The sequence below is a fragment of the Protobothrops mucrosquamatus genome, unplaced genomic scaffold, assembly GCF_001527695.2.
Source record: "Protobothrops mucrosquamatus isolate PMUCROS unplaced genomic scaffold, P.Mucros_1.0 scaffold1, whole genome shotgun sequence".
Classification (NCBI taxonomy): Eukaryota; Metazoa; Chordata; class Lepidosauria; order Squamata; family Viperidae; genus Protobothrops; species Protobothrops mucrosquamatus.
The window spans coordinates 3,318,647-3,331,146 of record NW_015386388.1 but is presented as its reverse complement, the minus strand read 5'-3'; the positions used below and the strand labels follow the sequence as shown (position 1 = coordinate 3,331,146).

Genomic DNA, 12,500 nt, shown 5'->3' with positions numbered 1-12,500 from the left:
AAGCAAATAAACAGGCACTGTGATTATTATCCACCTCAATAACTGCACCTCTCTTAATTCTGCGATGGTATATTTTGATAAATACATGTGCCTAAACACCCACATGCACATCCTACAAATGTAGTTGAGTTTTTATAGAAATGTTTTACTTAAAAAAATTACTGTATAAGCTGATGTAGAAATAAATTTACAAAATAAAAAGTGAAATTGTAGCTATTGGAAAAACATTCATCCATCCAGATTCATTAGTTTGCAATCTCTAGAGGTAGTTGCTTTTAATGTTTTAAAGTGACTGAGACTATGGTAAATAGGATGATATTTTATTTTAGGATGTACAATACAATTTATCTATATTTTCCATTGCAACATAGCAAGGAATCATGCCACCAATTTTCTAGCCATGGTTGTCTGAATGTTTTCAGAAGCCAGAGAAAAGGCCTTAATAATCCAGGGCTCAAGACTGTCATATCCTAACACAGTGTCAAAGGCTTCCTATATCTGTGCCAAAGACAAGTTTGGAATATATTTTCTCATATTCTTGTTTAATATCAGTTTGATTTTCATACTATCTTTTACATATAAACCAGTCTTTCCCAGCCCAAAGACGTACTGGATTACAATTTATCTCAGCTCATGCTATTTATGCAATTAATAAAGATCAGAAAGCTCTATGTATTCACTGGAATACAGAAGATTTCAATCCAACAAATCAATTTCTGAACTGGCTTTTCCAGAAGAATAGACAATGGCCTCTGTATAGCAGAAACCTCGCATAAATATTTACATTAGAATTTTTAGTTTTTCTTTGTTGCTTTTTATTTTTATCATTAAATTTGAGGCAAATTACCTCCTTGGAAAACAGTTTCTTATAACTGAATGCGTTAAAATATATTAATTTAAAAGACATCATTACAGTAATTAGTCCGGAGAAACTATTGAGCAAACATAAATTCTTAGGTTTCACAAAATTTAAAGAAATTGGAAAAGAAATACTCCAAAATCATTGTTCCCTTCCCAGTTATAGTACTCTTAAGCCCAATATTGCTTTAAAGAAATCCAAAAGAAATATGGATGTCTGTCATTAGCAGATCAGTATGGCACTTGTAAACTATTCAACATCATAAGAATTATAGCTTTTTAAATGTTTCTAATTCTTATAGTTAAAAAAATAAGCGTGAGCATATATGGATGATGAAGGAGGGTATTCTATTTTTCAATATAGAATATATATTCTATGGAATATCTTAGTTTACACAATTTATTTTGCTTTTCCTAATGATAAATTAATAAACCTAAGTCATTCTGATTTGCTTTCATGGTCAAAAACAATAAATAAGTACACCCCTGCAAACTATAATCAAACAGAGTTTCTTCTTACCAGTGTAGTAGAGGTACCTGGCCCATTCGTTATTGTTTGCCTGCTCAGGGAACACTGATTTGGAGACCAACTTTTCTGCCTGATCATAAAGGTCATAATGAAGGTAGTTCCTGAGCAGCAAATTTAGCAGAGTAGCCTGTCCATCTGCATCATGCCGGAGTGTTGCAGTCCTTAAACGAGCATGAAGGAAACTTCAAAAGGAAAAGAAATGGAGAGAGGCTTTGTTACCAGGAAAGTGCAAAGAAGTGTGTGTGGGGGGGGACCCAGATGCTTTCAATTTTACCTCCTGACCACATCCAACTTATTCAAGAACTCATAGATACGAGCATGGTAATAGTAACACTTGGCTACCACTATATCAAGGGCACGCCGATTTTGAGGACTTATTTTTTGCATCAAATCATCTGAAACTTTCTGGGCCTGGAGGAAAGAAAAGAGACAATATGAAAAGCATGTAAGGCGCTGCAAAGGAAATTTTGCATAATATTATTAAGTATGGATCAACTCTTACACTTCCTATCAAGTATGCAAAAAGTACCTGAGATTATTTTTAAAATCTTTCATTGTCATTTTATTAAAAAAATCAATAATAATGTATTCATTTGGATGAGGATTCTATGCACATATGCAAGCAAAATTCACTCACATCCATTATGAATTTCTAATCCCTGCTGTTGTAAAAATTCCAGTTTGTAGAATATTAAATTATGGTACCCAGTGTGTTCAATATGGCTTGGTGTTTTGGCTATGCATAAATGAAATGTATGTAATAATTATAGGTATTATAATTGTAAATAAATATCAACTTTGGGGAAAAAGTTTGCATATTGAATGAAGAATTATCACTAGTTATCTGATTATAAATCTGACCCCAAATTTATGGGCTAAAATCTTCAAAAGATGCAATGTCCCTGTAATTGATACATTAGCAATGTCCCTTGCTAATACATTCACTTAACAGTTGTACACTCTCCTGTATATAACCATTAGCTGGATATGTGTGGAAAGTATTAGATAACACCTAATTTTCCTTATTTCCCTGCTCTTTTTTCCACCCTTTAAATCCGTGTGTAATCTCTGGCAAGTCTTTGCTTTCAATTAGGAAACAACACATATGGAATGTCAGTCCAGTACCTCTTGGTAGCGTTTGCTATTCATCAAATAGATGACCAGGAGTAATTGGAGATATGCTTCCACTTCCGGCAAAAGAGGAGCAGAAGCTGCCTTCCCTGTGCGGGGACGAAACTGTAGGTCCACTTCTGTGTCCATAGGCTATAGAGTGATAAGAAAAAGAGAGAGAGAGGGAGGGAGGGAGGGAGAGATAAATAAATAGAGAGTTTCCTCCCTTTTTCATAAAAGCCAATTTACCAATGGCTTAAGATCATCTTTCCCATGTCCATGATTCAACATTTAAATTATCCTTAAATATATCGGTGTGGTGGAATGTAATCCAGAGTAGCAGGAGGGAGGGGCTGCTCTTTTCCAAGTGACAAAGAGACAGCAGAGTTTGAAATGTCTGACGGGCAGGAAGAGAATGAAATGGGACCCTCCTTTGGATTTCAGAGAGTATTAGCTATTACAGGTAGTTGTTTAAGTTTGATAAGACAGGGCTTTTCAACCAGTGGTACGGGTACCACCTGTGGTACATTGGCACCTGGCAGGTGGTACGCGACCATCCTAGAAAAGTGGTAGCGGGGGAGGGGAATGAGCTGAACCGGAGGCAGCACCGCACAAGCCTGAGCGAGAGATGGCGGGAGCTGCAGGGCTGTCAGGGCTCAGCGGAAGCGTCAGGATCAGTGCCGCTTTCCAGCTGATTGGCGCTTCTTCGGGGCTGTCAGGGCTCAGTGGAAGCACCAGGATCAGGGCCAGGCTCCAGCTGGAGCTCGGTGCTGATCCTGGCACTTCCACTGAGCCCAGAAGAAGCGCCGATCAGCTGGAATGTTGCAGCATCTCCAGGGTCTTGTGATTTACATTCAGATGCTTGGCAACTGATTCATATTTATGACGGTCACAGTGTTCCAAGGTCATGTGAAGTGACCAAAACCTCCTGCAACCACCCAGCAGACAGGGGGAATAAAAACCAAACACCCCCCCCACCCCACCTCCACTGCCAATCCCCAACAGAAATGCTCACAATAATGAAAACCTCGAACAGGAGGAAGAGCGCCGCTGGGTGGGCAGGCAGGTGTCTTGCTCGGCTGTGGCTTGGGGGGCACTTTTTTCAGTGCCATTATAACTTCGAACAGTCATTAAGCGAACTATTGTAAGTCGAGGACTACCTGTACTTTATCACTTTTTTCCTTTTTTTGGGGGGGGTCATCAAGTTTTTGACACCTTGCTAGGCGACTGGTGGTACTCGGATATTGCCATATCCTAAAAGTGGTACAATGGGTGAAAAGGTTGAAAAGCCCTGTGATAAGATACTGTTTGTTGGTGAACAACAGTAATGGAACTAAGTAACTTTGCATGTTGTCCTTGGTTCTTTGGGCCTGACAATCAGAGATAATACATGGCAATCCTTCTAAAATTCAGTGGGAATACCCAGCTTATCTCCCACCTCAGCCTCCTCTGAACTTGCCTCCTCCAGGAAGCTGATGAGGAAGTCCCGCACAGCACTGTTAGATGTGAAAAAGCCACTGATGGCTTTTTGGAGCACATTGGGGTTGAGGCGACGGGAAGTGGAGGGCAAAGCTCTGAGGGCACGCAGGACATAACGGGGTTCCTTCCCTAACACAGCTTTCTCAAGTTGCTTCACATGTTCTTTGATGTCTGTAATGAATAATAAACAAAGTTAGCTCAATAAAGATGACATTATAGTGCGGCAGGAAATGCCCACTACTGATTGGAGCAACTTAATATTCATACAACAAAAACACATGACACTGTTCTGTTTTATCATGTATTTTTGGGTTTCTAAGCTATAATTCTGGTGCTATTTTAAACTAATAGCAAACTTACTCAAATTCTTAACTATCAAATCTATTTATAATATGGGAAAAATATTTGCAGCGACTGTGAATTAAGCCATGATGGCTTCTGAGTTATAATGCAGATTTCAGGATCCTCTAAGTCAGTGTCTTTCAATCTCAGCAACTTTTAAGATGTGTGGCCTGCCAAAACTTCCCAGCCAGCCTACTCTAAGGCTTCACACTGCCATTTCAATCAATGTATTGCTACAGCTTAATCTGAACACTTTACCTTCGTTGCTAAATGAAAAATAATAAAATACAAACGGGCAAAAGTCAACATTATTTTGAAGTGGTGGGAGCTCCATGTGTTCATGTGTTATCTGTGGATGATGAAAACTGAATGCTGGCACTGTTACAGATTAATTTGATAGGAAACAAATTTTGGACCTTGGTTGGAGGATGTTTTTCCATAGAGATTTACCTAATACGAACATTCTGGTGTTCTGGCATCAAATTAAAATATTTTCCACTTTTACAAAATTTTAAGCATTATTATTTTTTTAAAGAGATTTTTATCACTTTTGGCTTATTTTGATTTTATTCTATGTTTCTATTTTTTTAAAGATTCCATTTTGTGAACCATCTACTAAGCTTTACTATTCCAATAAGAGAGTCATCTCCATTAAAATATACTAAGCTGGCCATATACCACAACCTTTAAATAAAAATCTATTGAAAATATATCCAAGCTGGGCTATGCCAGGTTATTTTAGACCAGTATTTTTCAACCACAACAACCTTACTACATAATAAATTATACTGTAATACTTTGTAATCCAAACCTGTTTCTTTGCCAACACAAACATGTGAGAAGTCAGAATTTTGAGCAAGACATCTTCTAATTGGATTGGATTTTTATGCATTTCCTCTGTAAAGCTCCCAATATTTAAACAAATGTAAGCAACGCAAGAAAACAGCATGCAGATTTTCAAAGGCTAGATCTGATAGCCCTAGAAAAACCCAATGTCACTAGCTTTCAAATCAAGGAAGGAAGTATCTCTGTCTATGGCTGACAGGGGCTAAAAGCAGTAATGCAGGGGTCTTCAAACTTGGCCCTTTTATGACTTGTGGACTTCAACTCCCAGAGTTCCTCAGCCAAGCACGCTGGCTGAGGAATTCTGGGAGTTGAAGTCTACAAGTCATAAAAGGGCCAAGTTTGAAGATCCCTGCGGTAATGCCACCCCAAGCAATTGTAGTGTATTAAACAAACTATGAAGAATTATGGCTTACACTATCAGAATATCACATCCTCCCTAAATTAGGCTCCCTTCTCTAAGCGCTTCTGTAGTTTTCGTCTTTTCTCAAGAAACAATCCCAATCTGTTCACCCCGCTTTCCAAATCGCAATTCCGCCCTCAAAACTGACAAACTGGAGCCCCTGCAACTTTCGGCAGCACCCCCACCAGCACTACGCCCTAAGTACGATGGGAACGGGAACGGGGGGGGCACATTCTAGGCCCCGCCCCTTCCCACTTCTCTGGCCGCTGCCGCTCAACCTTAGCCCTCAACTCGCGTGCGATGCTACTGCCCCCCCCCCCACCTTCGAGAGTGACGGCATCGAGCTCGCGCTGCGATTTCTCTGCGGAAGCAGGTTCGGCCTGAGGCGCCTCCTCCTGCATCTCCACATCGGCGGCCTGAGGGGGCGGTTGAGGGGGTTCGGCGGCAGGGAGCTTGGCCTTTTCGGATCCAGCGCGACGTCTCGACCCGCCTTCCTGCTTCATGGCTCCGTCTTCCACGAACCGGCGGCGACCGTGACAGAGCAACAATCGCGGGGCACAGCGCAGGGCACGACGGGAAAGCAAGAGCAAGTTCGACCAGCCGATTGCCGAGGGGCGGGTCGAAGAAAGAACGCGGATGGATTTGTCTTCTCAGCAGCCTAAGGAAAGGAGATCCGTTGTAGAAAGGGGGGGGGAGGCGGAACTTTCCGCCCTTCCGCTCCGTTTGCGAAGTGGGCGGGGATTCACCCTGGGGCGCCGGCTGTGAAGTGGGGGGTGACGTCAACGATAGCCCTTTCCTTGCGAGATCTCCTTATTAGCAGCTCTTCTCAATCTTGGGAACTTGAAGATTTTTATTTTAGTTGGTTTTTTTATCACGCCTTATAAGTAGTTCAAGGCGACGAACATTTCTAATGTTCCTTCCTCCCCTTCCTCCTCTTTTCCCCACAACAATAACCTTGCGAGGTGAGGAAGAGTGACAGGCTGAGAGATACTGCGGAAAATGTGGCACAAAATCACGCAAGCCCAGTCTTTAGCCTGATGCCTTGGCCCCTAGACCTAAGACCTACGGACTTCCAACTTCGGAGTTGAAGTCCACACAACTTTAAAGTTGCCAACGTTGAGAAACTGCCTTATGGAAAATGCTTAAAAGCCTCCAATGCAACATCGCCATTAGGCTTATTGCAACCTTTCAAACGCTTTTGTTATTTTTGTGTCAAAATAAGATTGTGTCAAAATAAGCATTTTATCTGGATCGGGGGGGGGGCTTCTAGGCCAAGTAACTGCATGTAGAATTGAAGCTTTATTGATTCACGATTATGCTGTTTTTCATTTAATCATGTCTGACTCTTGGAGATTCTATGTGCCATTCTATGTTCTTCCGATCTTGCACTACTTTTTTGAGTTGCTATGACTAGCTGATTTTTAACTATATAATTCTAGAATTCTTAAAATAATTTTAGTAAATTAAGGGCTTTATAGATTCACTTGATTTCAAAAAAAAATGCCAAAGATATGCTGTAATGCAATAGTAGTGAATATCTGTAGCTCGGGGTGTAGGATGAGGGTTGGTTTCCGAACATTTCAAACATTTCGTTGCCAGGCTAGATAACATTTTCAGCGGCGTTTAGGGGATGACCAGCAGGTCACCTCCCAATGACCCTGGTCTGATGTAAACTCCCCATCACAAGACCCATGACAACATTCACTGACACCTGACCCATCACAACATCCTCACTCGACACATATCTGAAGCCCTTATAAACAGAACGCTGACATTGACACCCCCTAAACTCAGCTGAAGATGTTACCTAGCCTGGTAATGAAATGTTCAGAAACCAAGCAACGAGCTTGGAGAACAAACCACCCTTATGCTGTAATGTTTGAGATAGATCCCATTAACCATGTTTCTTCAATCTTGCATACTATACTGCTTTTCTTTGTGACCTGTAATCTCTGCAAAACCTATTTGCCAATATTTTAAAACATTTCATTGAAAAAAATAATAAAACTCAGATTCTATCAATGGATTATATATAAAATTTTATTGGACTAAATATTTGACCAAAACTATAATAACTATTATTTGTACGAAAAAAAGTTAATAAAAATAATACCATAATTTTTTGGGGTGTGCATATCCCTTAATTCTTATGTGATAATTACAATTAAGATTCTTGTTGCCCTGACCTTTAACTGGGTGAAACACTGCATTATACTGCAACAGTTTTTGAACCAAGGTATCTCAAATGGGCTAATTTACAGACAGTGTCGAAAATCTGGGACTTATTATTGAGGGAATGAAATTTGGAAAAGTTGCAGCTGCTTCAGTGGTACTGGCTGCTGCTGAGCTGCTGCTGCAGTTGCATAATCTTCATTTTCAATGTTCTCCAGCTAGTCCTGCAATCCATTGCTCCCTCTCCCACCCATCAGCTGCCTCTCACCCACCTGCTAGAAGGGGGAGGAAGGAAGGCCTGTACCATTCACTCAGTGTTCTGACCTGTGCTGCTGCCCCCTCACATTCTTTTTCTGACCTGCATGACCTGCTCATGTGCCTTCTTACGGCTGAGAGAAAGTGACTACCCCAAAGGAGTCATTTCATGCCTAAAATGAGACTAAAATTCACAGTCTCCTAATTTCTAGCCTGGTCTCTTAATCTCTACATCAAACTGGAACTGAATACATATGCTTTCAGATTTTAATTTAAATTTGCTAGTCACTGGTAATTAATAATTGCAAACAGTATTCTATAAGCATTTAAACTTTTTTTAATATTTGATATTGCAAACAAAAGAAAAATTAAAAAGTAAGAAAAACCCTGAAAATCATTCAAATAGCTTCCTCACTTGCATTCCTCCCCTCATTCTTTCTTCTCTAGATGTATTCTGAACTTATTTAAATTTTATTATTCAATTTAAAAGTGATTTTTTATGAAATTAATGGATGTTGTGCTGCCCAAAGCATAACAGATATTAATTATTATAAACCTTTTTTTGGAGGTAAGAGGAAAATGAATTCAACTTTTATGGCATGAGGAGGGAAGTGCTCTTTCCTGTACACCCTGCTGTCCTTCACTGGGTCTGTTCTGGAGCAGATCAGCTGGGGAAAAGATGGCCTGCTAGCGGTCTCAAGGGAAAGGTCTTCAATTAATGAGCCTGGCTGCTACAGTGAACCTGAAACCATGAGCTTGTACAGGACTCTGAATTGTGAGCCTGTAATTTAATGGAGTTTAAATTTATTTTTAATATCTCAGATAACAAAAAAAATTGTGAAGACTTTTTAATGTATGTGGTGATGAATAGTAAGCATATGCATGCATATGTAGATGCACACATACACCTGAGAGGGAACATAGATTTGGACCTAGTTTAGTCTATAAATTAGTGCTGATTCTTAAGCTAATTTTGCTGGAATTTGATAAGATTTATGATTTTATATAATTCACTTCTGGCAAGAAGCTACCTGCATAATTCAATTTTACATACAGATTATAATATATAAGCCGATTCTTGCATCATAATAAGCCAAAATACAATTCAACCAATAAGTAAGCCTTGATTAAATAAATTAAGCTTAGTTCAACTTGTGGACCCAACAAGAAACTCAAATCACAGTATAATTAGTACATGACTGGTCCATTATTGCACTAAAAGTTTATGTGGGAATGCTGTTTTTTTTATTATTTCTTGTTTTGCAAACCCAGACAATGCAATTTATTCAGTTGCCCACAAATTAGCTTAAGAATAGCCACATTAGAGAACACAATTATATCCAACAGGTGGCTGGCCAGTCTCCCTTTATGTTAGAAGTGCTATGTCCAGGAAGCAGTAGGACAGTACTACAGAATCTCTGTAGGTTGTCTCCTTCTTCCTAAAGCCTGTCTGAAATCATTTCTGATAATTTTAAAATGAAATTTTATTTTTCTTCCACAATACATTAAATATAATAGGATTATGAAACAGAATGGGTAAGAAATAGTAGAAGCAGGGCTGAAACTGGAAAGTCTTCAGTCTCCTGCTCCAAGCTCTCTAGTTATGCAGCCACCGCCTGGAGCTGCTTTCTTATAAAAACATAGCTGCTTGATAGTTATACTTCCATGACCTATTGACAAATGCTAGAGTGAAAAATGTTTTTCACGTGACTACTTAAAGCCACAATAATTTAACATTATTTTAAAAAGAAAAAAAGAGAAAGTAATTTTATTTAGAGGCTGTGATATTGATTTGGGTCTGAAGGAGTGTTTATATATGGGAGAAAATGCTTTCTGTAGTCATGTGGTTTATGCTTTAGGAGGGGCTATTTTACAGTTTATTTTAATTTTATCATAGTTCTTTTATATTTGCCAGTAAGAGTTGTGCAAGTCCTCACTTCCAAACATGGAATTGAGGAGAAGGTGCCTGCAAGATAGATTGTGACAGAAGTAACATACAAATAATTACACCAACATAATAAGGACTCGATTTATCCATTTCTGAAATGTCTTATATTCTAAAATGAGAAAATGGGGCAATATGTTTATGGTTTAGATGTAATAATATGTTCAAAGACATTAATTTTATATTGAAGTCATATACAGATAGTCCTCCACTTACAACCATAATTGGAACTGACTATTTGCTAAGCAATGGAGTTGTTAAATTTGTTTTGCTCAATTTTATGATCTTTTTGCTGCAGTCATTAAATAAATCACATCATCATTAAGCAAATCCAGTCTGAATGTATGTGCAAGGATTGGCCATAAGTCACTTTTTTCAGCAGTTCGTAGTTTGTTAAATGGTCATACATTGAAGACTATCTGCAAATTTATTTTTCTTTAGTTTTTTTCCTCCTTATGTTTAGTGATTATTTTAATCACCATAATGGTTTCTGACTGGCCCTAATCTAAGTTTGAACAATCCATTAAGCTCGACTACAAATGATTTAGTTTTGTGTGAATGCAGTTATGGAGAATTGAATGCAAGAAGTAAATACCTAATATAAATTGATATTCTCAGGCAAGCTTCCTTTCAAATAAACTGTCTGATTACAACTTTCATTTTTAATATATTAGGCTGCTGCATTTGTGCATGATTCTTTTCTAGCTGCAAACATAGTCTGATTTAGAAGAATGGCTTAAAAACTTTTCTTAGATAGAAGATCAATTGCAAATAGAACCACATATAGTGCAGGGAGGGCTGAGGAAACATCAGGATGTACAGATCCACTAACAGTGCATCCACTTCGTTGAATGGATATTCCACTTATTTCTTCAATTAACATTCCAGTTATATCCCATTCCTCTTCAGGTAATTGCTGGACTTCTACAGTAAAATTCTGTTTTCCATTCCAGAAATATTTGTCTAGGATTCTTCCAACCTTTGGAAACAAGAAACAAATAAAATAGAATTTGCAGCACTTGATCAGTAACATCCACATGTGGAAATCAATTGAGGTCAATATAAAATGCGGCATGTATATGGCATTATATTAGTGGTAAGTTTCAAATTTGCAATGATTTAACCTTGTAATTGCCCCAGTCTTATTGGAAGTGATGCAGTTCTGCTTTAAGCATCCTGAAAATGTTCTAAGCATGAAACACCAGTCTGGTAACATTAAAATGATCTATTTGAATCTCAAAATGTTTGGATTTGAAACAGTTTGCACACCAATAAATTGTATCAGTTGTAGCCAAAATATATACAGGTAGTCCATTTACAACCATTTGTTTAGCAATCCTTTAAAGCAGGGCTTTTCAACCAGTGGTACGGATACCACCTGTGGTACATTGGCACTTGGCAGGTGGTATGCGGCCAACCCAGAAAAATGGTAGCGGGGGAGGGGAATGAGCTGAACCGATGGCAGCACCGCACAAGCCTGAGTGAGAGATGGCTGGAGCTGCAGGGCTGTCAGGGCTCAGCGGAAGCGCCAGGATCAGCGCCAGACTCCAGCTGGAGCTCGGCGCTGATCCTGGCACTTCTGCTGAACCCAGAAGAAGTGCCAATCAGCTGGAATGTTGCAGCAGCTCCAGGGTCTTGTGATTTACATTCAGATGCTTGGCCACTGATTCATATTTATGACGGTCACAGTGTCCCAGGGTCATGTGAAGTGACCAAAACCTGCTGCAACCACCCAGCAGACGGGGGGAATAAAAACCAAACACCCCCCACCCCACCCCTGCTGCCAATCCTCAACAGAAATGCTCACAACAATGAAAACCTCGGAGGGGGAAGAGTGCCGCTGGGTGGGCAAGCAGGTGTCTTGCTCGGCTGTGGCTTGGGGGGCACTTTTTTCAGTGCCATTGTAACTTCGAACAGTCACTAAGCGAACTGTTGTAAGTCGAGGACTACCTGTACTTTATCATTTTTTTCCTTTTTTTTTTGGGTCATCAAGTTTTTGACACCTTGCTAGGTGACTGGTGGTGCTCGGATGTTGCCATATCCTAAAAGTGGTACAATGGGTAAAAAGGTTGAAAAGCCCTGCTTTAAAGTTATAGCAGCACTGGAAAAAAATGTCTTGGGACTGGTCCTTGTACTTGTAACATTGCAGCATTGCCACAGGCATGTGATCATAGATTAAATGCTTGTCATCTGGCATGTATTTAACAATGTTTGCAGTGTGCTGGAGTCGTGTGATCATCATTTGCGATTTTTCCCTGCTGGCTTCCAAGAAGCTAAGTCAATGGGGGAAGCTGGATTCCCTTAAGTACTGCAGTGATTCACTTAACATCCATGGCAAAAGTGGTGATAAAATTGGTCATAAAATCGGGGAGACTTCCGGTGGCAGGCGTCTTCGTCGGTCGCAGCTGTTTGCTGCCTCCCGCCTGTTTCGCGTAAAAGCCGGTTTGACAGCTAGCATCAGCTGTCAAACGGCTTGATACCTTTCCCCTGGGCATAAGGGGATAGGTGAGCTGCCCGGGGTAGGAGTTGAGTTCCCGAGTCGTCCTATATGGACGATGTAGGTG

General features: G+C 39.8%; 2 protein-coding genes across 2 annotated transcripts in view; both read right to left on the bottom strand.

The window, feature by feature from the left end:
• The window catches only part of PSMD3 (proteasome 26S subunit, non-ATPase 3), an 11,034-nt gene extending 4,899 nt beyond the window's left edge, over positions 1 to 6,135 (bottom strand). The window contains exons 1-5 of the mRNA XM_015832266.1: positions 5,887 to 6,135; positions 3,957 to 4,147; positions 2,513 to 2,650; positions 1,662 to 1,798; positions 1,379 to 1,569 (exon numbers count right to left, since the gene is read on the bottom strand). Of these exons, the coding sequence (XP_015687752.1) occupies positions 1,379 to 1,569; positions 1,662 to 1,798; positions 2,513 to 2,650; positions 3,957 to 4,147; positions 5,887 to 6,067 (838 nt within the window). The 5' untranslated portion in view covers positions 6,068 to 6,135. The remainder of the gene's footprint in view (positions 1 to 1,378; positions 1,570 to 1,661; positions 1,799 to 2,512; positions 2,651 to 3,956; positions 4,148 to 5,886) is intronic.
• A 4,007-nt stretch (positions 6,136 to 10,142) lies between these two features.
• GSDMA (gasdermin A) overlaps positions 10,143 to 12,500 on the bottom strand; it is a 34,826-nt gene continuing 32,468 nt past the window's right edge. Inside the window, exon 12 of the mRNA XM_015832265.1 lies at positions 10,143 to 10,915. Within this exon, the coding sequence (XP_015687751.1) occupies positions 10,673 to 10,915 (243 nt within the window). The 3' untranslated portion in view covers positions 10,143 to 10,672. The remainder of the gene's footprint in view (positions 10,916 to 12,500) is intronic.